The 26,180-nt window shown below is 31.2% G+C and overlaps 2 protein-coding genes across 6 annotated transcripts in view; one reads left to right on the top strand and one right to left on the bottom strand.

Annotated features, from left to right (window-relative positions):
• Positions 1-25,607, bottom strand: part of LOC114933896 (uncharacterized) — a 35,067-nt gene extending 9,460 nt beyond the window's left edge. The window contains exons 1-11 of one of the 5 annotated variants that reach the window (XM_029306475.2): positions 25,566-25,607; positions 18,064-18,612; positions 17,012-17,207; positions 15,410-15,574; positions 4,989-5,110; positions 4,745-4,870; positions 3,342-3,696; positions 2,744-2,915; positions 2,506-2,605; positions 2,167-2,341; positions 1,524-1,664 (exon numbers count right to left, since the gene is read on the bottom strand). In XM_029306475.2, the coding sequence (XP_029162308.2) occupies positions 1,524-1,664; positions 2,167-2,341; positions 2,506-2,605; positions 2,744-2,915; positions 3,342-3,696; positions 4,745-4,870; positions 4,989-5,110; positions 15,410-15,574; positions 17,012-17,207; positions 18,064-18,426 (1,915 nt within the window). In that variant the 5' untranslated portion in view covers positions 18,427-18,612; positions 25,566-25,607. Of the gene's footprint in view, positions 1-1,523; positions 1,665-2,166; positions 2,342-2,505; positions 2,606-2,743; positions 2,916-3,341; positions 3,697-4,744; positions 4,871-4,988; positions 5,111-6,980; positions 7,266-8,622; positions 9,799-15,409; positions 15,575-17,011; positions 17,208-18,063; positions 18,613-25,565 lie in introns of those variants that run through there. The other 4 variants (XM_085484709.1, XM_085484710.1, XM_085484711.1 and 1 more) reach the window with 4 other exon arrangements.
• On the top strand, positions 20,283-23,792 carry LOC114933899 (uncharacterized). Its single transcript, XM_029306477.1, has 2 exons — positions 20,283-20,371; positions 22,230-23,792. Exons 1-2 carry the CDS (start codon positions 20,365-20,367, stop codon positions 23,195-23,197), a joined length of 975 nt encoding a protein of 324 aa, XP_029162310.1. The 5' UTR covers positions 20,283-20,364; the 3' UTR covers positions 23,198-23,792.
• Positions 25,608-26,180: the final 573 nt, after the last annotated feature.

Raw genomic sequence — 26,180 nt, 5'->3', positions numbered from 1 at the left:
CCATCTCGAAAGGTCACGTTGTTATCGTATGTTCTCATCCGAATGATGGAAATATGATGATAGTATCCAACCGTAAACGCGCGCGAACATGAGTTTAGTTTCATTCATGAATATGGAATGGCTAAGCTACGTGACAAGCAGAACGGCGGTAAGCACCGTAATGTATCGTGCCATTTATAACGTTTTTAGTTTTTATAATTGTCAAACCTACGTGATTGTTTCGATCGATGGATGCAGTGCGAGGAACGCGCAATTCAATTTTTGTCAAAACTATATTCCAATAAAAGAGTTTTTAACAAGGCTCTGTAATATAAATATAAATTTAACGTATAAGACGGGCAACAAGAGCCAAATCGCGGATGACAATGCGTTATCCTAACGAAACTAAATAATTTTTCGTTAGAATTAAATACCGGTGCACAAGGCACCAAATTTTACTTGGACACGGCCAAGATTTTTAAATATGAAATAATCTCATATTTTGAGATTTAATTTCAATACCCCTTTAACCCCCCTACGGAAAATAAATAAATGAATGCAAGAGAAAAATATAGATCCGAAAATCGCTGAATCGGGAATCGAACCCGAGACCTTTCGCTTGCCGGGCGACTGCTCTTCCAGCTGAGCTATTCAGATCCTTTCGATTCTATACTTTTCTCTGTTATATATATTAATGTTGGTAAACAAACGCATTTTTTAAGCCAGCGTGTATCAAATATAAGAGTTTTTAACAAGGCTCTGTAATATAAATATAAATTTAACGTATAAGACGGGCGGAAATATAAATTAAATTTATATTTATATTACAGAGCCTTGTTAAAAACTCTTATATTTGATACACGCTGGCTTAAAAAATGCGTTTGTTTACCAACATTAATATATATAACAGAGAAAAGTATAGAATCGAAAGGATCTGAATAGCTCAGCTGGAAGAGCAGTCGCCCGGCAAGCGAAAGGTCTCGGGTTCGATTCCCGATTCAGCGATTTTCGGATCTATATTTTTCTCTTGCATTCATTTATTTATTTTCCGTAGGGGGGTTAAAGGGGTATTGAAATTAAATCTCAAAATATGAGATTATTTCATATTTAAAAATCTTGGCCGTGTCCAAGTAAAATTTGGTGCCTTGTGCACCGGTATTTAATTCTAACGAAAAATTATTTAGTTTCGTTAGGATAACGCATTGTCATCCGCGATTTGGCTCTTGTTGCCCGTCTTATACGTTAAATTTATATTTATATTCCAATAATTTTCAATAATATTGACAGTAAAGAGATTGCAATATTTTTGACATTAATATAAAATCTGTATTATAATACGTAGACCATTGAATATGATTAATTTAATAACAAACAATTATATTTTTACGTTCGACCAAACAAAAATTTATGCAAAATTTTTACTATAAATTAAAAAGTACTACAGAAATTTTAAGCCTATATTTTGCACATTGTTTTGTAATATTTAAATCTCTTTTAGTTTTTATACTATGGAATTATGTAACGATTATCTCGTTTGCCATTACCAGAGAGTATTATGTGTGCTTGCCGCTGTCGTTCTCGCAGTTTTGCATATTGCTGCTTCAGCGTACTAATATCGAGAGCAAGTCGGTCTCGATCACTGCTGGGTGCAATCGCTTGTAATGCTCCTATTGTCGGTATACGATCTGGAATTGATCATTTCTTTAAACGAGCCGTAGATATTTCACAATGCGATATTGTTAATCTTCTTGTGCAAAATATTTTTAATTGCAATCTAAAATAATAATCTGTTATTTAAGATATCATTCACAAGATACTGAAATTTAATTGTGCACTGTAAAAATGTGTAATATGTCAAATAAAAATATGTAAAATTACATAAATAATAAGTATAATTTTACATATTTTTGTGTAATTTTACATATATTTTACGCAGTGATATATTACTCTTCAAAGTGAAAAAAGTGCTTGTTAAAGAGCTAAAAAATCTATTTTTTTTTTAAATATGTGCGCGCAAATTATATCTTATGCTAAAGTATGCTGAGATTTATAAAACTGCATTCTCCAATGTACACAGCCATAGATTTAATATCTATAGTATAGCTATAAAAATGATGAACATGAAGCTGTCGTGTTTCTGATTTTAACATCGTTGAAGCATCTGCAAAATTTATTAACGATAAACACCTTTTTTTATACGTTGGGCCATGTTGAACATGGCAGCCGTTACAGCCACTCTCTCATCCTCTTCCGCCTCGCTGTCATCGTCGTCGCTTAGCCTGCGCGCCCACGGTGTGATGTTGAATCGATGCTTGTCTCTCAAATTTGCCACACCTTGCAAAGGTCCCATGCTAACGATGTTCTATCAATTCGCAAACAAATTAGATTTACAATATACAACACAATTGGTAATAATGTAATCGCACAAACAAGAAAGACTCTAAATGATGTGCAAATGATGTGATTTTCCGTGCTGAATTATATTATCGTTATATAATAAAAGCTATGGAAATAACTGCACTGCACCTTTATGAGATTGTTTGTGTCGGTGAATTCTAGCATCTCTCTTGTAAGTACTCCCATTATGCTGTAGAACTCATCCGCTGACGTTACGGTCATTATGCGACTGCAGGAAAATAAGTGGTTATCTTATTTATTCATCGCTTATGATCATTCAAGAAGAGAGAAAAATAGACTCGTGAATTTTTGTCGTACGTGTAATAATTTTGAGGCAATTTCGATTTAATTAAAATTTCAAACTCACTTCGAAAGGCCTTCCCAGATAGCGAGTGCCGTTCTAAGGAGCACTTCGTTACCTTCCAGAAATATCAGATCCCAGACACGAAGCACTGCTTCCTGCGGTAAGCAGTGGCAGAAAAGCGTAAGGAACCATTGCATAGTGAACACATTCGTGAGCGGCGGTTCGTAGCTGTTTCCTGAAAATCAAGATCATTTATAACAATTAGAAGAAGTAAGATAACGGCAATAAAGTCAAATTTAAATTAATTTTATTTCGAGATCATATGATTCACATAAATAAAAGTAGGTAATAGATTTGTAAAACAAACAAACCGATTATAAGTAATTTTTTTGAAAATCTCTTTGTAAACATCCTGAAAATATTTTAACGATAAAAATAATTTAAACCAAATTACGTCTCATTCACAGAATAATATATAAGGAATAAAAATTTGTTATTCCAATATCACACAAGCGCTAGATAAACCTTTTAGCAAAAGAAAACATTTCAAATGTCAGATATTCTTTTAACGGAGCTATGTGTACCGTTTCGGTAATACCAGCATAATATTTTACGGCAACGCATCTCTTTGTATTTCTTACGCTTATTCAGTTCGACTCACCCGTCGCTTTATCCTTCGCGTCGCTCTGGAGTGCCTCCAGGTGCTTGGACAATTTCGGCAGCCTCGACCGCAGGAGATCTCGAAATACCGCCATGTCGACAGAGAGGCCGCGCAAATTATCGGCGAAATAGCCCTCCGGTAGGACGCCTTCTATCAGATATATCATCACCTTTACAGCCGAGGATTCCTCGCGGTCCACCACTTGCAGGACTAGGGCGGCTAATACGTTTAGACCCTGGCAATAGCCCACGGATTTGTTCCAACGGGCGAAGCCAAGCAAAACTCGACGCAGAACCGCTTGATTATCCCGGCCGGCAGCGCCGCAGAACAGGCTGCAGCCTGTCCTGTGCAGATCCTGCGAATCGTAATGTCTTTAACGTCGAGAAATTAGCTGGAGACGATTGCTTTAATACTTTGAGTCTTGTCAAGTTAGCAATAAAAATTGTGTGGTCTCTCTCTCAATGAGTATAATTTTCCATAATTTATCTCAGGCTTTACATTAAATTTTCATAACACGTGTCTGCGCGTCTGAATGAATAAGTAATTAATCTGTCAAATCGTTGATCCGATTAAATAGACTCGAACAACGAATGACAACGCAAATCTTGACTAAAATTAACGTAGGCAAAAATTAATTACAACAGCACTGGTGATATTTATTCATTATGGTGATAAACGATCCTGACTTAATTCGACATAATTAATAATAGTTAGAGCGCCGGTCATTCTATAAATATACAAGAAGTTGATATAACCCTGCGCGATCAAATACATATCAGATTGCCGAAGTATTTTTAGAATGGCAACTCACTTTAATTATGCACAGTGTTCACGTTGATTCTAATTGCGTAATGCAGCAATCAATTTTTAGCTTCTTGCATTTTATTTTTTCTTCGTTTCATTTCAAAATCGGTTGAAATATTTTTTTGCGCTACATAATTATGTTTATAACCCGATATTTCGTGCTAAAAATAGTAAAATGCATCGAAATTAATGCCGCTATCTCAATAAATACCTCGAACTGCGCGTCCAGAAATGCATTCGCAGAATTAACCAGGTCGCCATTATTTATTTCGATTCGAAGCTGGCATAACAAACTGAGATTGCCATCTTACAGAGACAATATTATCAAAAGATAAAAAAGATATACCGTTTGTTCTGAAATTTATGGATTTTGAATAATCGAGTTTATTTTAATTTAAATAAAATTGCCTTAAAAAAATCTTAAAAAAAAAATGAAAGATGAAAGTGTTAACGTTTACGTCAAAGTTTGCAAAAATAGAAGACTTTCGTGCGGTCTATCATTTTAGAGATAATCATTTACGTCGCGAAGTTTTTACGCAGATATGTTAATGCGTCTGGTGCACTTTTATTAGAGAAAATATCTCGTTGACTATACCTACCTTCACGATTTGTATGCCGAGCTCTTCGTCGTCAGGATTACTCCACTCATTGAAACAAATCTTCTCAGCCTGCTTCCAATCTACACCGTGCTTTTCCAGATGACGCTCCGCCAATGTCAACCATAACTATAAAAAGATATCAGTTTATTGTTTTATCTATTTATAGCAACAGGTGTTTCAAAGTTTCACATACTTTTTACGCTTTTAAGGACGATTTTTTTATATATAGAAATAAATCGCTCACCCTTTTCCGAAATTCTGGTGGTATTCCCCCTTGTAATTTGGCAACCATCTTCATGGCATCTAGCCATTGCGTAATTTCCCCCGGTTGCGGAGTCAAACTGAATCTCATTTTTGTATCTTCGACTGAAATTTAGAGAAAAATTTACAATACACTTTTTCTCTTGCTTCATGTAATAGTCTAGTTTACTAGACTTTAACTGCGCACAACGTTCTTAATTATTTTGCACTAAGTAGAGAAAAAATATTATCTTATATCATGCAAAAAAAAAAGAGATTTAAACCAATAAAAAGCGTTATTCACATAACCACGTGAATTCTCAAGCGTTTCGCGATTCGGATAATTTGAATATTTTACTGTCGAAATTATTATTGATCACACACTACCGTCTTGTTCGAGTGAATACGAACGACTGACGAAGTTGCAAAGTGAAGCAAACCCGATCGCCTTTAACATTTTAATGGAAGGGTCGTCGCATAATCGTTTCCATGACAACCATGGTTGAGGGATTGCCGAGATAGTTTGAGTAGAAATAATCCTGTAGAGATTTCGCAAAATACTAGACAGTTATTCATGGCGTTTATGCGCCAGTGAAACTTCACACGTGCTAACGGAACAATATATCGAAAGTATTCAATTTCCATACGAACGAATCGGTGCAACAGCAATATTACTTATTGTTATCTCGCAGTATTTACGAACGAGCGAGCGCGGCTTGATCACGATGGAATTCTATTAATGGCTGAATAAACCACGTCAGATATACGTGCTGGAGTGTGAAATCAATATAATTTCTGCTATTGTAACAATTTGTATTTTGTATTGTTTTTTTTTGCTTTATGCAATATCCAAGCTATTTCGATGAGAATTTTTAGATTGTTCCGTACATTACTTTATATTTTTATTCCTTTATTTTTTGTCGTCCACTACAAATTTTTGTGTTTTCTGTAAATTGCAATAAATAAATGAAATAAATATAGGTAAAAGGATAAAAATATATGCTAGGCGTTATTGTTAATAAAATAAATAGATGCTTTTCTACCTTTTACATTAAACTTTGCTCAAAATTTTGGCTATAAGGATTAAATGTATGCTTCCTGCAATTTACAGTTGAAATGGCTTGCAAATTATAGGTAAAGACATGGTTACACTGCTATAAAATTTACTATCACTATGAAATAGCGTTAGAATACAAAGCGCGTCGAGTTAGTCGCAAATTAAATTGTGCCATGTACTAAATTTTATAGGCACTCAGCGTTGAATAACATAGAACGTTTTAACTTGAATTGTGCTTCATATATAAATCGTGACAAATTCACACATATGTGTGTTGTTGCAGTTTATTTTGACAATCTTGCACTCGAATAGATTTGCTCCAAGATAATTTCATATGCATACTTATGTACATACATTTAAACTCACGATTTTATATACAAATGAAAAATATCTATAAATAATTAATATCTGTAATAAAGATATGATTTTATCTTGTGTATTTTAAAACATTTTAATTAAATAAAAAAACTCGTTTACGCAGTACATTTTTTATCTGTTCACATTTTGAATTTTGCGTACATAAAGTTATCATGCTTTTAAATTTACTTAACGCTAACGAAATAAGTAAGCTCTTTTAAATTACTTTATAAATATTAACTTTATTTTAAATACTTGGAAAAAAATGTTAATATCTACGGTTGAAAGCAAAGCAGGTTAAGCTACATGACACTGTGTAGCATATTAAGTTAATGTGTACCTATATATTAAATTATAATGTGTCTTAATAGCACTCGGATGTGGTGTGTAGAGTTTATGCTCTTGTAGCAACACTTAACGGTATTTAATCTATCAACATTTAGTTAACAAACTAATGTGTATATATATATATGTGTGTGTGTGTGGTTTACAAAGCTAATTATACGCGCTATGTATATACACGTGCGATATGAGAAGACGTTAACATGCGAGATGATAGATTTATAGAAACTGCCGTTTCACCTTCCAGCTCTTCGTATCTCGGAGCAGAACCGGTAGCATACGCGGCACCGGACGCGAGGTTTTTGAGGGAGTTGAAAAATCCGTTCATTCTCCAATTAGAAGCGCCACTCTCTCTTCTTCATCTTTTCACTTTCATCTCTCCTGTCTCTTATTATACCGCGCCCACGATGCCCTCAACCGTTCTCGTGATTCATGATCGGTCGTCCGTCGGTTTATTCTCGTGATATTTTTATTCCTAACGTGTCGCGGTGCTCCTTTCGTACGTGCGATATTTTTATTATAACTCTGAAAAGCCGATCGATCCGCTGACTTGATCACGCATAGAACTATCATGACTGTGTTTTTAGCAAAAAAGTATTTTATTGCCGTTCAATTAACGTGACTTTATATATGTGTGTGTGCAATTTATATTAATATATCATTTAATATATTATTAAATTATAAAAGAGAGAGAGAGGGAGAAAGAGAGAGACAGAAATCAAAGTACTAATTGCAGTAATAACAACAATAATAATTGCCATCTAATATAAACGTGATTTGATCATAACAATGCTATTAAACGCTTTATTATGATAAGATATTAAAAATAAATAACAATATGATTAAGATAATATTAACATATAATATATTAAATATATTTTGATATATGATATGTAATATTACATGTAACGTCAAATATATTTTAATTAATTATTATTGTTATTTATCTTTATATAAAATAAAATTCATCCCTCTGGAAAATATATATACAATGTGGAAAATTATATTCTCTTCGCGTTCTTTCTATGCTTCTACGCCATATATATATATAGGTACATATATCTGCACCACCTGTTACAAGCATCACATTGTACCCACGCACTGTATTACATATGCGTATAATACATACGTCTGAATAAAGTGGAAAATTCCTATATATACTTTTATTTTAGATATTGAATATATATTCGCTCATGGTATTGGATTAATTTTAAAATATATTTAATACACATATTTATACAGTAGATAACACATAAAAACCTTGTGCTAGTTTGTTCTGGAAGTCGAGATAATCAGTGATAAAAGTGGTGAAAGCCGATAACAAAATCGATTTTTACTTCACCGCGGTTGATGAAACCGATAAAATGCTCGCAGTAATTAATCCGATCGCGACTGATCAATTACAATGCAATTAAGAAGACGTATGCAACACTTAACACAAATTTATATTCAGTCATTTATCTCGCATTCCCTTTGCTGTGGAAAAATTTTGTCAGACACATTTAAACTAATCATCAAGTGTCGAGAGACTAATTTACATTTAATCTGTTATAAGATTGATGAAAGAATAGGAAATGTGAGCTTTCAGTAGAATCGCAATTTCGATGTCGATGAAAATGAGCCGCTTGTGCGTGCAACATAAGCGGGAGAGTGAGAAGCGTGCATGCTTCAAATCAATTGCGGTTGTCGTAACTGCGATTTTACACACCGAGTGACTTCCGCTTTATGGCTCGATGTGGCCTAAAAAAGATTGTCAATTCGATAAATCCAGCGATTACAATTTCTCATCATTGTACAAAGCCATATTTATCAATTTGAAGCAAAACGAAGAACAAATTCTGAAATTTTTATATATTCTTAATTTTATTTTGAAAAGACGTACGTTGATTGACTGTCAATTTTTCGCATCTTCTTGACGAAATATCAGGAACTCGTGGCAATCAGTTCATATCCCGATACGAATATTCGATCAATCGAAACACGATCTGATATCTTTATATATACAAGTATACGGAGCAAATTGGGAATTGAAGAAGAATCGATATTGCCTTTTAAACGAAACAAATCATTTGTACTAAGAAAGCACTTTAGAAAGAAAACCATGTACACATATTAAAAAGTAAAACAAATCATTATTATAGTGATTTAATTTTATTTTCTATACTCATTTCATGCTTATAGTATCAAAATTTTAGAGATCAGTTGAATACGTTTCTTTTCAGCTACTCTCTCTCTCTCTCTCTATCTCTTTCTACTATTATTTCCATCTTTTTTGTTTCCTCGAAACCTGAATGCACAGATTGTTCTGGAAATAAAGCTAGTAGTCTTATCGTTTACACGAGACCGACTTGGTATGCGCGATACACAAACCATCCCCTTAAATGCACGCATTCGTGAAGCGAGCGTGATTGAAACGTGCATTCCACCGTCGTTCAAACAGCACCAATCGCAACAATCCGGTCCATCGGTTGATCAAGACTCAAAAATAGATATCCGCATACTTACTCACGAGAGAGGACATTAAACAAACGCGGTGCTTTGACACATTGACATAACGAAATTAACGCGTCGTCGGATCGTACCATCTTTTAGCACGAGAATCGACGGCGCGCTATATCGAACGATCGTCGTCCTCGTCGTCGATTATGTAGCACGACACTATCTCGATATATTGCATTGATACGCGCACACCACGAAGCGACGAATGCACCACGAGCGAACGACCCCGACGTGCATATCTGTCTCTCGCAGCCACGATTTTGTCGAAACCGGAAATGCGAGCAAACCCGTCTCTCGCTCAGCCGGTCAGCCGCGCACTCGACATCGCACTCGACGGATCCGCAAAATTCGCGACGTCGGCGTCGCGACGTCACTCCGACGGTCGTATTTTCGAGAGAGAGTATATATCCGGAGGAGCGTCTCTGTACGACGAATGCGTCGAGTCAGCTGAACAGCAACGGAGGTAGATAGAGCGACATGCGCGCGCGCAATCGAAACTTCGCGGCGCTAACGACGAGACGAGGGAGTGCTGCCACGAGGGGTGGTTTGTGCCTCCTCGTGGAATCCTGCAGTAGGCACTACCGCCGTTGTTCCACGAATCCGCCACTTTCAACCCCGTAGCGAGAGAGCGGTGCCACTCCCGGCACCACGCACGCGCACTTTCCCCACATCTTGCACTTTTTTTTTGCTCCCGTGCGTCTGATGCTCTGCAGAGATTCAGAACCTTTGTGAGAAAATCTGACTTTATGTACAAATAAATTTGCGCGCACAATTTCTCTTTCTTTTAGTTCCCTTATAGAAATTTATCACTAGTAAGTCCAAATAATCAGTGATCAATTTCCATAAGGGGTTTACATGGAAATTACTTGTTCAGAACTAGAAAAGTTACTTCAGGGTATCTAGCGGTCAGGGAAATCTGGAAAATCGGGCATTATCAGAGAATTTTATGAATCTGGAATTGTCAGGGAGAAGTCAGGAAATTTTACTATTTATCTGGATTTTTTCACATTATTCTACATTTGTCTCAATAATTTTAAATGTTTTATTAAATAAATATACACTTTTTATTGACTCCCAGCATGCTAATTTTCTGTGTTCAAAATCGATTCATTTACAGCATGTTCGTTAATTTATATTTTCATCGTTGTGTTATTTTGTTTCAATGTGTTTGATAGAGACAAAAAATTTGATATAATATAAATAAAAAAGATGATTATTTAAATAGACATGTTTGTTTGGATTATCGTACATAATGCAAATTGTATAATTGATTTAAATTTTTGTTTTAACTTCCCGAACCTTTTCATTGTTGACAAAAATATCTCAAGGATTTCATGATTTAACATTTAATTGATTTATCATACAGATATATGCAAATTATATATTTGGAAAAAATAATACTAAAAAGTCAGGGAAAAAATTAATTTCTGATCTTGAAAAATCTGAAAAAGTTAGGACACTCTGTTTATGTACAAATAAATTTGCGCGCAAAATTTCTCTTTTTTCTACACTGAAAAAAATCCATGTACTTTTACATGGCAATTACTTGTTCAGAACTAGAAAGGTTGCTTGTTCATCACAGTAATTTTTTTCCATTTATTAATATTAAAGAGCTAAAAATTAAGTTAATATTTATCATTATTAGATTAGAACAAAGATGAAAGATTTAAGAAACAAATCATCTAACAATTTTATTATCTATAAAACATTATTTTACAAAAGAATGAATTAAACATTATTTTTTGTGTATACGTTTAGAAAACACAAAACATTGTTATTATTTATTCGAGGAGATATGATAAAAAAAGAAAAGAATTTAAGAATGACATTTATGCATCAAACATTTAGTATTTTCAAATTAATGTATGACAATATGTTAAAAGATTTGATTGGCAGTCAAATGATTAGTATACAATTTAAACGTTTTACGTATATGTTGCAAAACTATATAATATCGTTATATTTATATAATCTTTATATACTTATATTTATATTAGAGAAATGTATTATTTAACTAATTTATTATCTTTTTATTCATTATATTTTATCGATAACTTATAATTGATAACATTAACCGATATGAATCAAATGACACCTAAGAAATATGATTTCTGTTACGTTAAGAAATTGTATTATTAATTTAGTTGACAGTTTGAATGAAATATATCTTAAAGTTCAAGCGTGTGCGCGCTTAGTTGTCACTTTAAATAAAAAAGATTGATGTAATATTCGCAATAACTAACGTATACACAGTTATACGCCGTAATAAATATCGACATGTGATGTAACGGGCAATTAAATTTTTATTACACTGAATAGTTCATCCGTAAAAAGATTAATGGCTACAGGCCTCGATTAAATGAAGTAGCGTAACGCCAGTTTATCTAATGTGTACCTCCTCGCGAAGAAGGATTAGATCAAGCGAACGTGAGGATTATATCTTCAAAGTTTTATGTTTCATTATTATAGAAATTTTATTATATTATATATTCACGCCTATATATATATATATATATATATATATATATATATTTATATATATGCAAAAGCACGCACCTTTGCGATGGATATGTCTCAAAATGAAATATAACATCGCAGCAAAATATAATATGATTTAAATTAAAACTAAAATAAATTGGGAAATTATTTTTTTATGATAAAATTGTATAGTCATTATTATAAGATAAAAAAATTCCCAATATACAATTAAAAAGCATTTGTTCAATTTTTATTTGAAATTTGAGAAAATTTGATTAATTTGTATTTTTTTCATTTCATCAATCCCAGAAAGAATGAAGTTCATTGTTAGCCTCAATATAGTTTATTGATGAGAACATTCGTGGATTAAGAATTGACGACGTCTTCACTGATTTTATCCATTTGTAGGTCACTCAAAATAGTTAACATCGTTACGAGAAATAGAAGGATGTATATGTTTAATCTCTTTGATTAATATTCACATAAACGCGAATATATTTGTTTTTTAGTGCTAGAATAATGTTTCTATTTTGTGATTGATAATATTGAAATATTTATGATACGAATCTTTGAGAGCCTCGTGTCGACAAATTGTCACGAAATGATATGTTCGTGACGTTGATTTAACCCAATTTGATCTGTATAAAATAACGAGTTTCTGTTTATTAATAACATGCAGCTGCTAACCAATAATCAACGAATATGGATTTCAATGGATATTGATTATATAGATAGGAGCCATAATTTTGCGCTTGAGATTACATTTCTTCGCTAAAACGAAATAATAGGGTGATACAGGAAATTGTTTCATATATCATAAGCAGAATATTTTAGGACGTATAAAAAGATCTGACTTTTATAGGTTACATTAATTTAATTACTTTTTGTTAATTTGTTTTAAAAATATAATTGACACAAAAATAATCTGAAAATTTTTAAAGAATTTATATTTTTTAAATTTTTATTATGATATTTTAAATTTACCTTTTTGATTTGGCTACACATTTAAAAATATAATTCTTTATTACGTACGTATTATATATAATATAATATATAAAACTTGTTATTTGAATAGTCATGATCGATTACCCACGGTTGCAAGTAATCTAGCGTTACAAGCTTTACGAGCATTATGAAAAGTTATAATATCAGGCTCTCTCCGTAATAATCGTTTCGAGCAGAAAGTTTCCGTATCGTGTAGTTCATTACATGCTCATTTTGTACGAGGACGGTCGTTGCGCTTCCGGCATTGCTCGGTTTAATGGCACGGAAAGAGAGTTCGTAGATAATATTTACGCGTTGGACCGAGGTATCGAATCTATCTTATTCGGTAGGTGGTTTAAAAATACGTGAGATCAATAAATTACGGACGAAGCAGAACGGTAGTAGAGCGATCTAAAAAAACCATAGTAAAGTTATCATTTGTTATAAAGGATTCGCCACGTTCGTGTACGAACTCGTTAAATATGACATAAAACATTAAATGAGACTTGAGGGATTTTATTTTCTCTTTTTCTCTCAAAAATCAATTTATAAATTATATAAATAAAGAGAACAGATATGGTTATTTGTGATTAACTTAATTATTAAAAATTTAGAAATTATAATCTTTGTGAAGTTGGCACCCTATTTAAAAAAAAACTAATTTTTTTCTTTAAGTTCTGAGTGCACCCCGAAGAGTTCCGGAGTTCCTTATCAATTTTAAAAATAGAAATTATATGTTTGCAATTCATCGATTGTTATATAATTAATATAAATTATATATAATATAAATTAATATAAATTATAAATAAAGAGAATAGATATAGTTATTTGCGATTAACTTAATTTTTAAAAATTTAGAAATTATAATCTTTGTGAAGTTGGCACCCTATTTAAAAAAAAAAATAATTTTTTTCTTTAAGTTCTGAGTGCACTCCAAAGAGTTCCGGAGTTCCTTATCAATTTTAAAAATAGAAATTATATGTTTGCAATTCATCGATTGTTATATAATTAATATAAATTATATATAATATAAATTAATATAAATTATAAATAAAGAGAACAGATATAGTTATTTGTGATTAACTTAATTTTTAAAAATTTAGAAATTATAATCTTTGTGAAGTTGGCACCCTATTTAAAAAAAAAACGAATTTTTTTCTTTAAGTTCCGAGTGCACTCCGAAGAGTTCCGGAGTTCCTTATCAATTTTAAAAATAGAAATTATATGTTTGCAATTCATCGATTGTTATATAATTAATATAAATATATAATATTGATATAATAATTAATATAATTAATATGAAAGTTTCTACATTGATAAAATTGAAATGCAACTCCAAAAAGGTCGGTAAAAAATTGTTGGTACAGACAACAATTTTCGCCAAGTTGAGTTGTTGCCGTAAATGCGCGGTATTTGCGTGAAAATACGAACGTCAAAATTCTTGCAAAAAGTTTACGACGAAATTGTTCCTTTACAGTTTAAAGCGCGCCGTCTTGCGCGCATTCTTCATCCCGAAGTTCATTCCTCGAGTTCATCGCGCCGCGCCGGTTGAACGCCGGTAACTTCGGCGAAGGGCCGACACACGGGGGAAAAGTTCCCGCATAACATATATATCTCTCTTCCCGTCGACGCGAGCGCAACAGCACCGCGAAACTTTATCAATGACGCCACGTCGGAACTTCGTACCGCGGAGCATGCGTGCGACGATCCGACGGAGAGACGCGGCAAAGTCTAATTATTGATCACCGCGTCGCCGCATATGAAAGCTCGTTTCTTCGCGTTTCGTCGGCAACTTGACGCCACGATTTCCTCGCGACGCTTAGACGGATCCCCGAGAACAGCTGGTCCGGTATTATATATCACGTCGAATTTTTCTAGCTTACATTCCTCGCACGATATTCTTTCGTAAGTGACAGTAGTGAGTATGAATACGATGATATAAATATGAAAAAAGCTGAAGAATTTTTATAACATATGTTGCAAGAAAATAGAACTGAGAGAGGATTCTGGTCTAAGAATCAGATATCTATATGAAGCTCTTCATTATATCTTTTAAGATTAATTTGAAATTTAATGAGGCTTACACATAGCGTGTGACAAATTATTCCGAGTTTAAATATATTTCTCGAACTTTGCGCGTATTCTAAAGGGTAAAGTTAAAAAGCAGGAAATACTTAAGCCTCTTTAATCTTCTAAAACCTGGTTACGTTTCTATGCTCTGGCAATGCTTTTGTATTTTTTAACAAGCTCTTTATAGGATATTTCTGATCCAGAATAAAGAGTATGTTTCTTTCCTTAGAACTACCATTTCATAAATTTGTAATTACAGACAATATCTTTAGGAAAAAGGGTCTTTCAACAACCTCAAAAAAAAAATGCTTACGTCGAAAATCTTTGAATATAACTAATGACGGTCTCCTCTCTACATAAATTAAAATGGTTTGCAAAATAATTGTATAAAGAAAGATGTTATATCTTTTTTTCATTTGCATATATTAATGATTTTTAATTGAATTAATTAAATAATGATGAATCGAATAAATTACAGATTAATATTAATGATAAATTGCTTGAATTGTTTTTTTAGAGTCATATACTCGTTAGAAATTTTATATTGTGAAATTTAGAAGCTTGCGATATACATTAAATAGATTTCAAAAAAGCTTTATACATTAACGCAAAATATTTAAAGGAAAATATTTACTTACATCGCTTTGCGCTGTGTGCTTGCAAATAAGCCGTAATAATATCATACTGTTTGTCACGTTTGGAAATAAGATAATCCTTTCGACGCAGCTGGCGGATAAGTAGTCCGCCTGTGTGAATGATGTGATCATGTAAAGTCACAAGCAGGATCTGCAGTTCATCCTTTCCTAAACATAAAATTATCCTGTTTAATATATATAATATTAATAATTGTTGATAATATTATATAATATGATATTATATATATTTTATTATAATATATATTATATGTAATATTATATTATAATACATATTATATGTAATATTTATTTTTAATAAAATATTTTTTTATTTATTTTTTAACACAAATAAAAATTTAATATCGGCAAATGAGCGCGTAAATTATTTAAAATGTAGCAGTAACCGAATCTAATAACACTTATTACTTGCACGTTTATATCATAAAAAAACGTATAAGGTTTTGTTTTCCTTGTCTTTGTGTCGTCTTGCTGGAACACAATTAATTCAAAAATCCTGAAAGCGCGAAAAACACAAAAGCATGCATATTGCAAATGCATTAAATGACTGTACACGTTATCGCGATAACCAGTTGCATTACTCATAAAACCAAAGGTTATACGATCGAAAAATCTTTGAAAGAAATTTGTAAAACGATAATTCGGTGAATAATAATGGCGTTATTAGAAAAAAAGAATGAAAGAAAAAATGCATAGGATAATTCTCCATTTTCACCTTTATCATTATTATATAACATACTATTCTATAAAACGTAATTTTATTGTAAAGCCTTACATTGAAGTTGTTTGAAAGATAATTATTATAGCTATCTTAATTAAGAGAAACCAAATCCATATTTGTAATATTGTTTAATATAATAAATATGCAATATTGACTTTTGATATATTGTAATATTACAAAGGAATATAAAGAATTGTTTAATCGCGAATAAATAATCAAAGAGTATTGCACCAAGCTTTTATTGTTCTAGAATAAGGAGAGGTTTGGAGAAGAGAAAAAGAGAGAGAGAGAGAGCTTTCAGTTTTGAGAAGACTCAGCACCCTTATTAAACTCATTTATGCACGACTGCAAAGTAGAAATTCATTAGATCTTTGATGTTATTTACAAAAGACGATCTTTGTAAGGAACAAGAATCTCTGCATTTTAGAGAAATTCAAATGTTACCTATATTTTTTTATAGGAAAGGATTTAATATATATATATATTTTCTCTCGCATTTATTTATTTATTTCCGTTGGGGAGTTAGGGGGGTTTTTGAAATTAAATCTCAAGCATGAGATTATTTCAAATTTTAATTGTGCACGGTTTATTTCCAACGAAAACTTAGTTTCGTTGGAAATGTACGCAGCAATATCCGGCTCTTTACGCCTTTCTTGTGATTTAGATTTATATTATATATTTTTTGTTTGTTCAATAATTTTATAACATATAAAAGTAATTTTTTGTGACATTTAAGAGCGTCACTGGCAATAATGAATCGCGTTGCTTATTACCGGGAATTTAAATCGTCGAGATGGATGCGAGCTTTCATGCGTGCCTCTTTTTCCGCGACGTCTATTTATTTCGCTCGTATTGAATTGTCTTACTTTTCAATAGCAGACGAGCTTTCTGCAGATATTGATGTTGCGGGCGTGGTTTCAAGGACGATGCCGTTGATTCGCTTTCTGAACGTTCCCTGTCACCCATCGGAATGCCATAAATGTCCAACAATAGTTGATCCACTAGTGAGGTAATCATAATTTCTTTCTGCGGCGGTGAGCAACGTAAAGGTGGCGGGTATATCTATAATAAAATCAGAGACAATGTATTGGAAATGTTTCTTCGTGAGAAAATAACGTAGAAGAAATTCATATAAAGCGATACATTTAAGAGGAACGAAAAGAAAAGTGACGTGACTGTTCACTTTATATATATAGTAACGTTAACTTCTATTACTTCCTGTCGAAGCTATTGCTTCCAAGTTTCCCGTTATACATATTATATATCTATCTAAGTCTATACTGCCAGCACATCTAACTTATATCATCGTCCATAAAATCGTGAGAAAATTTTCAAGCGCGATGAAGAAAGTATTTGAAAAGTTTAAGCTGTAAATATTTTATTAGAAAATATACAGGGTATATTTAAATAAGTGCGAAAAATTTTAGGAGATGATTCTTTATCGAAAATTAAGGTGAGTTTCTTGTATATTTTTATCCCTTCCTGAAGAGTTACATTTTTCTAAAGGGGAAGATAAAATTTTTGCAGACAAAATAATGAAACTTGTGAATATTTTTTGTTTAGAAAAGAGGGATATAAGAGTATATATGTTTATGTAAGAAACCCCTTAATTTTCGACAAAGAATCATCTAAAATTTTTCACACTTATTTAGATACACCCTGTATACGTCACGTCTAAAAATCCCACATATATATTTATTACCAGATAAATTGAAAAAGCTTCTCCAGGAAGCTCAAATCAGTTTCAAATAGATACATATTCCAACTCTTACAAGTTCTCATGCTAATGCCTAAGTCAACATTCTCGAACCAGAACAAGTAGATATCCATTCAAAGTAAACCCGTCTATATATCGCTGGCTTACAAGACTTCCTGATGAGGTTCGATTGATCTCGAGTCGCTTTATGGAAACGTTTACCTTGGGTCTCTTGGCGATCGTGTCGCGATTGTCAGCATTCTCATAATTAAACGCGATCATGCCAGGCTTATCCCCCACAGACTTGCTGCGTTTTTGCCAGCACGATCTCGCATTTCCGGTCGGCTGTTTGCTATTCAGCTTCATGAAATCCGGTCCGTCCAGGGTTCGTTGTATCAAGTTGCGCCTCCGCCTTCTGTGCTCCGATAGAAAAGCGTAATTCTCCGGCTGGCAAACCCGATCCCACGTCTGCTGGGTGACGTAGACGTCGCCGAACACGCGCTCGTTTTCCACCGCGATGCATTTCACGTGGTAACTGATTTCCGCGTGCTTCCTCAGCGGCATCACGTTATAGCTCGTGATCATCGCTGAAAATTCTGTCGCGCTTCGTATATCAAGTATGCGCACGTATATGTATATCGCGATTCACCACAGTTGTTTGAATCTCACGTTTCCCGCATCGCCATCGTCATATTGGCGAACTTTGCTGCAGCTCGAGTAAGCCGTAAAGCGCATTCGATCAATCTCCGGGTCTCCGGTTGCCTTTGTTCCCTGTAAGTTTAACTCTCTTGTGACAGGAAAACAATTTGCAATGCTTAATGTTGTCAATCATCGATATGATGTTGTATTAATTGATTGACATTACAATAACAAATTAGGTTAGGTGGGGTTTTTTTATTTACCGAAAATTGATATTTTTAAGATCCTGTCTTCATTTCGAGTATAAACTCAAGATTCTTCTGTTTAAAAAAATTTTTCATTATTTGATGATAAATATCTAATATGCAATGCATATCGAAAGATTTATATATGAACTATGAAACGTTTAAGTATATGACAAATTCATGAATACAGCAACAAGAATAATTGGAGATGCTGTAAAATTAGACACATTATACATTAATATAAAAAAAAACATATTTTTAAAAATATTATTTTAAAAATATTTTTAAAAAATCTATCTAATAAATTAAGAATTTAACTAGGCTCTGTAAAATCTATCTAATAAAATTTCAATTTTAGTAAAAATAAAATTGTCGTAACTTCTGTAACTCTATGATTACAAATAAATTTTATTTATAGAGTTCCAAGAATTTTATTTTGTTTTACCACAAGAATAAAAAAATAAAAAATTAAGAATTAGAAACTGTTTACAGGTGTTTTATTTCAAAAGTTTTTTTTTCAATAACGCGTAATAATTGTAATTATAGATATGTTCATAGAGTTAATGTTGTAACATTGTAACCGAATTTAACTCTTTTTATCTGCTGCTATCATTTTTTTTTATCAGATTTGAGGTGATGAACAGAGAGATAAATTAACTATTAAGAACACTTAGATAAAGAAACTATTTCGATCTATTTCGTAATATTTTACTTATCTAAATGTTATAGATTTTTTTTGTACTTCAAAAATATATCATTATCAAGATTTATTTGACACGTGTTAATTATTACACATTATTTATATTTTTTAGCTATAATAAGAATATACATATTTAATAATGTTCTTTCTCTTCTCTTGGTTGAAATCAAATTTAAACAATAAAAACAAGGGATAAAACGTAAGATATGAATATTATTTCAATTTTTGTTACATCATATATTTATCGATTTACGATGTGCTATGAAAAGATTATTTATTGCCCAAATCTGTAAGTATATATATTTTCTGTAATACATTATATGACTGATAATCTTCTCTTCTAAATAAAAGTATTTTCAATTAAGACCGTACATATATTTAGGCATATTAATTGAATGCTACCTAAGTGTCTTGCAAATTCATAAATTTCAATAAATCTTGCGATTTAAATAAAATATATATTGCACAAATCACTACAACAAAAGAAATGAGAAAAAATTATTTTTTTTTAAATCCTATTTTTTTAAATAATAAAATAATTAAAATATTATAAATATTTGTAACTTTATTTAAATTAATAGAATTTATTTGTATGTAAATAGAACGCTACAGTTCAAAAACAAATATTTTATTATACTTTTATTAAATATATATTTGTCTTTTTTTCTCTGCAGACCCATGCAAAATGTAAGGTTTCGAGAAAATGTGTTTAGGGTTCAACAACTTTAACAGAAAGTAAATACACTTCTGATAATCTTTTTTAACAGATAATGATAATCTGTCCTAAATTTCTGATAACGTGATGCCTATGTATAAAAGCGGGTACGCTCGAATTTAGCCATTCAGATGTATCTAAACGAATCACAGTGAAGGGTTAATTTCACATACGATACGATATTTCCTTCTCTTCTCAAGTACGAGTAAAGCAAGAGACAGGCGATGAAGGGTAAGAACGTTCAACATAATTAAAATAACAAGGATAAATTATTAAATTAAGGCCATGTGTAACGAGCAATACGATATTATTTTATTATTGAGAAGAAAATTCTTAATTTGAAATAATAATTATACAAACGTTTCGAGCTCTACTTGCTCCTCTTCAGTGCGCAAAAAAATAGTGATAATAAATAACGATAATAAATAAATACATAAAATTCTAATAAAAAATCCGCAATACATAGTCAATATAAGTTATATAGTTGAGTCATAGTTAAAACGCAAAATATATTTACAATGAATTGAGACCATTAAAATAGTTCAACAACAGTCCTACTCTGAAGGACACCGTTGGACAAGGATACCGTTGTCTAAATAATCTTAACAAATTAATTAAAGTCCACAAGGACAAAAACGTGCATAACAATAATAATAATGTTGTCTACAAAATTAATTGTAAGAATTGTGAAGCTTCGTATGTTGGGCAAACCAAAAGAAAATTACGCACTAGACTAAAAGAGCATATGAATAATATTAAATTTGATTCCTCCAAGCATTCTGTGGTCTCTGAACATATTATGGATAAAAAACATGCTTTTGATTGGGATAACGTTAAAATACTTGATATTGAATCTAATTATTATAAAAGACTTATCTCGGAAATGATACACATCAAGGAACAAAGGCATGGTATAAATAATAACACAGACACCGAATTGCTTAACAACGCGTATTTCGACATTCTAGAAGAAATATCGAATTTTTAGACTTATGTAAATGTTTATTTTGTGAGATCTGACACCTATTTATTCGACTTTTTAAAAGACTAGACAACAGTCAAGTACTAACAATAAGACCAACAACAATTAGAAGCATCGTCATCTCAAGTTATTCGGAACAATTTGTAAGCATAAAGGTTCAATATTTTAGTAGTTAGTTTAATTTATAATTTTTAATCTTTTTTTCACATACACATTAGTGGAATCCTATTTTACAATTGAATAAATTCTTTAAATTCAGTTAACAAATATCAAATAATTTGGAGAGGATGAACATAATCATTGCCAGATCGAGGGACTTTCGTCAAATAACGATAAGTGGTTCATTTGGAGTAATGTATAAGTGTCACTCCAAGTTTTTATTAATAATTCTAATATATTTTATGAATAACCGGACGAATCATTCTGCTTCTAATTGGGTTCTTACTTTGTTGAACTATTTTAATGGTCTCAATTCATTGTAAATATATTTTGCGTTTTAACTATGACTCAACTATATAACTTATATTGACTATGTATTGCGGATTTTTTATTAGAATTTTATGTATTTATTTATTATCGTTATTTATTATCACTATTTTTTTGCGCACTGAAGAGGAGCAAGTAGAGCTCGAAACGTTTGTATAATTATTATTTCAAATTAAGAATTTTCTTCTCAATAATAAAATAATATCGTATTGCTCGTTACACATGGCCTTAATTTAATAATTTATCATTGTTTTTATTGTCATACGAGCTTGAGCATTGGTATGTGATGTTTTGATTAGGTATTAATTTAGCATTAAAATAACAAGGATAGAGAATCTATTGCTGTGAGAGTCAACATATAATGCTTAGCAAATTTGCCAAGATGAGGAACATTCTCAAATCGAGATTTATAAGTTCCTCTTTCTTCCTAACAAATTCCCTAAAATTTCCTAAAATTAATATAAACGAGAAAAATATATCGGTCCGAATAATTGAAATACTTATTATATTAAACGTCTCGAGATTTTTTATACAAATTCGAATTTTATATGTAAATAATAATAGACTTTTCTTTTCACTTGTAACAGCTAATTTGATCGCAATCTTTTTTGTCCGACACAGGATTATATCTAATCGCCATCGCCTTTCTGGTCCAGACGGTGATCGCCGTAAATGAGATAAATGAGACCAGTTTTGTGGCAGCAGACGCATGTCCGGCGAGAGACACTTACCCGCCGAAATTGATAGTTGCAAAGGGTTGCACTCAATACTACGAATGCAGCAAGGGCCAAAAAGTCTTGAAAGATTGTGAGGAGGGCTTACACTTTAGTCAAACATGGAATGGCTGCGTTAAGCCCGCGATATCGGATTGCGACGATGATAATGATGATGACGACGACGATGAATGCGATGATGATATCTTATATCCACACGAGTGCAAATGCTATAAATTCTATGAATGTAAAAATAATCGAAAGATTCTGCACGAATGTAAGTCAGGACACTATTTTGACGAAAACGAGCAACGTTGTGTTCCAGGAAAGAATTGCAAGCCAAACCCAAAACCCGAGTGCAAACCCGACGGCAAATATTTCCCTCACGAATGCAAATGCACTAAGTACTACGTATGCAAAAACGGTCGGAAGGTCCTGCGCGAATGTAAGAAAGGGTATCACTTTGATAAATACTCGTCGAAGTGCAAAAAAGGTGCTTGTTGTCCGCCGTCGGTTTGTACTGACGGAGAAAAGAAGAAGCACGAATGTTCCTGCGCGAACTACTACAGATGCAAAAATAACGAGTGGGTCCTTAAGAATTGTACGAAAAATCAAAATTTCGATCCTGACCTTCAGACATGTACGGCTAAAGAAGTTCCTGGTTGCAAACCACCACCACTAAAACCTGGCGCCTGTTCAGAAGATGATTCTACGAAATGGTCTCACGAGTGCGACTGTAGATTGTATTATAAATGTAAAAATAAAAAGAAGACAATACAGGAATGTGATTGGGGAAAATATTTCGATGATGAAAATGAGATATGCAAAATAGCGTCAACAGTTAAATGTGAAAACGATTGGGACAATTGGGTATAAATAACCATCAATTTCGGAGAGTAAAAAGAGAAGCTGAAAATATAACGAGTACGAAGAGCAAATTACAATGCCTGTTAGAAATATGTTACTATTGTAATTGTAGGAGTAGATTATTTTGCTATAAAATTTTAACAAATCTATATATATATATACATATGAGATACAATCGTATCTCATATGTATATGAATTGAAAGTGATAATTTGTTAAGGATCGACGATCCTTTGATCCCAAATTATGTACACAAATTATCACTTTCAATTCATATACATATGAGATTTATGTAAGGATAAAAAGATTTTCACTTGATAATTTGTATCACAAAAGAATGAAATTATGTATACAAATTTTAAGAGATTTTAAATAAAAAATTTGTCAATATCAAGATTCTTTCTCAATTATATTTTCAATCATCACGAACTTGTCATTTCGCTTTTAAATAAATATGTCAGCTTTTACGATCATTTCACAATGCATAAAAAAACATTCCGATTCCGGTAATAAAATGACAAAACTTTATCAAGAGAAAAGTCTCGTTATTCATCAGCCATACAAAAAAAGATATAGAAATAAAGGTCGCAATATAATAATATATATATCAGTTTTTTTTACAATTTTTAATTATTGCCTGACATAATTCGATAATTTATTTCTGATATCATAATGTCATAGTTTTTATTGTATTCTGTTTTAATTCTTTACCAATGATTTACTTCCCTTGTCTACAAAGCATTATATTAATCTTTTTCTTCTTCAGATGAATTTCAATGTTCAATTAATCGCTTAAACTTGCCAAGTATTAGCAAATTATTTATTAATGACAAAAAATGCGAGATTTAAAATATACCTATATATATGTAGAATATGAATATATATTGAGAAATTAATTAATATTCTTCCTGAGAATAATAGAAGTTAAAAAAATAATATCAATATATATAATGAGAAGCTATATTTTATCATTTTCGTAAAATCGACTATATGATAAACTTGAAAGAAGGTGTTTTGTTTTCCAATATTGTAAAATTAAACACTATACTTGTGTGGAAAAAATGTCTTGATAAGGTATATTTTAGTTTATATTTTATACGTTTACTTGTGCGTGTGAAAATTTATCTAATAAAACGCGTTAAAGTAAAATAAAAAATCGCGCTTTTTTATAATAATGCGCGGACGAGATTCAAACATAAAATAAATACAATTTGATTTAGAAATAAAGGCTGAAAAAATGTGTTAACTTGATTAATTGTAAATCTTTCAACTAAATTACTATTTTGTTAATTAAACATGTATTAGTATTTAAGTCAAATATACGTTTAGTTAAAATAATATTTAGTTGAAAGGTTTAATCAAGTTAATAATTTCTTTTTCAGTGCACAAAATGTTTTTCTTCTTTTTCAAATATTTTGAATTTAACAATAAAAAGGCAACACAAAATTTGAAGATATTAGATATTGAAATTATAATAAGTCAAGAGTGCATCGAAAAGGCACCTTTATAGTTATAAAAAAATTATTTATAATAATAATTATTACAATAATAATATTATTATTATTGTAATAATTATTTATTTATAATTTATTCATTTTTTTTATTTTTAAATTTATAATCATAACTTCTTCAACACAATGTTGCAACCGCGGCGCATATACTAATAGCCTTGGGACTAATTGCAGGATATGAGACAATATGAAAATGTTGATAAATGATAATTATATTATTTATTATTATTATATAGTATTTATCGTTTTTTTCTATATATATACTTTGCCAAACCTGGATGTTAGAAATTATTTAAGTCGCAAAAAAGATTCAGAAGATTTTTGTATAAAAATTATTAATAATATTTATTATCATTGTCAAATTATGACAAATTTTTTTCAAAAATAATCTCGAATCTATGCACAAAATAAGAATAAGATTATAAATATATACTTCTTATGTTGTTTTGTGTGTGATGCAAATATATTATTATAACATATGCGATAAAATGACAAGAAATAAAATAATAATCTTATAAGATTTAATTTATCCACAATTACATCATGTAATGTAATTAATAAGCAGATTCATTTTTTGCATCATTGAGAATTATTTGACATATCGTTTATTTGATCTATTTTTGATATAATTTATTTTTATTTTAAGACTTAAAGCACAAACAATATAATTATAAAATTAAACACTAATTTGCATTTCACGGTACACAACTTTTATATTTAATAAATTTTATTTTTTAAAAAGTATTTACAGCTAAAAATTTTTGTGCATTAACATTGTATTTATATAAAATAATACACTGTAATATTGCAATTCGAAAACCTGTATACATAAGCACGAGTATTTTAAAATCCTCCAATTGTACATACGGTGTATTTCTTATCGCAAACTAGTAATTCCCTTCTGGTAGCCAGACCACAACTGGAAGTGCCGGTGATAATAATCGTTTCATTAAGTCTATACCTACACACATGTTGTGTCGTTTAGTTAATGGAGGTGGAACTGAAAGAAACGGGGAACGGATATCTTTATGTATATTTATTTATATTGCACACACAACATAAAGTAAATTTATAAATTAAACATTCTCGTTATTAGTCCTTTTTCAAGACAATTTTTTTTCTTTTTTTTTAAATACTATCCATCATATAAAACTCTTAAAATATTTATTCAGAAAATATAACATCAACTACAGTTATTGTTCATTTTAAAACCTGAAAGCATTAAAAAACAAAACGTATTGTAGCATAATCATCGTCATTTATTTTTAACATGGAAAATAATAAAATTTTCTGCCGTATTTAATTCTTCTTTCATAAATGATGAAATTATTCTGTATTTTATGTTAATAATCTCATTAAAATTAAAATTTTTAACAATACTAAATCTAGTCGTTAATATTATGTAATAAAAGTAGATTTTAGCTTAATTATAAATGAGATCCACCTTTATAAGTGATAATGTAGGTTAAGCGAAGTTAAAAT

This window comes from Nylanderia fulva, unplaced genomic scaffold (genome assembly GCF_048542155.1).
Source record: "Nylanderia fulva isolate GAGA-0341 unplaced genomic scaffold, ASM4854215v1 Scaffold31, whole genome shotgun sequence".
NCBI classification, from domain to species: Eukaryota; Metazoa; Arthropoda; class Insecta; order Hymenoptera; family Formicidae; genus Nylanderia; species Nylanderia fulva.
This window is presented reverse-complemented; position numbering and strand designations above follow the sequence as displayed.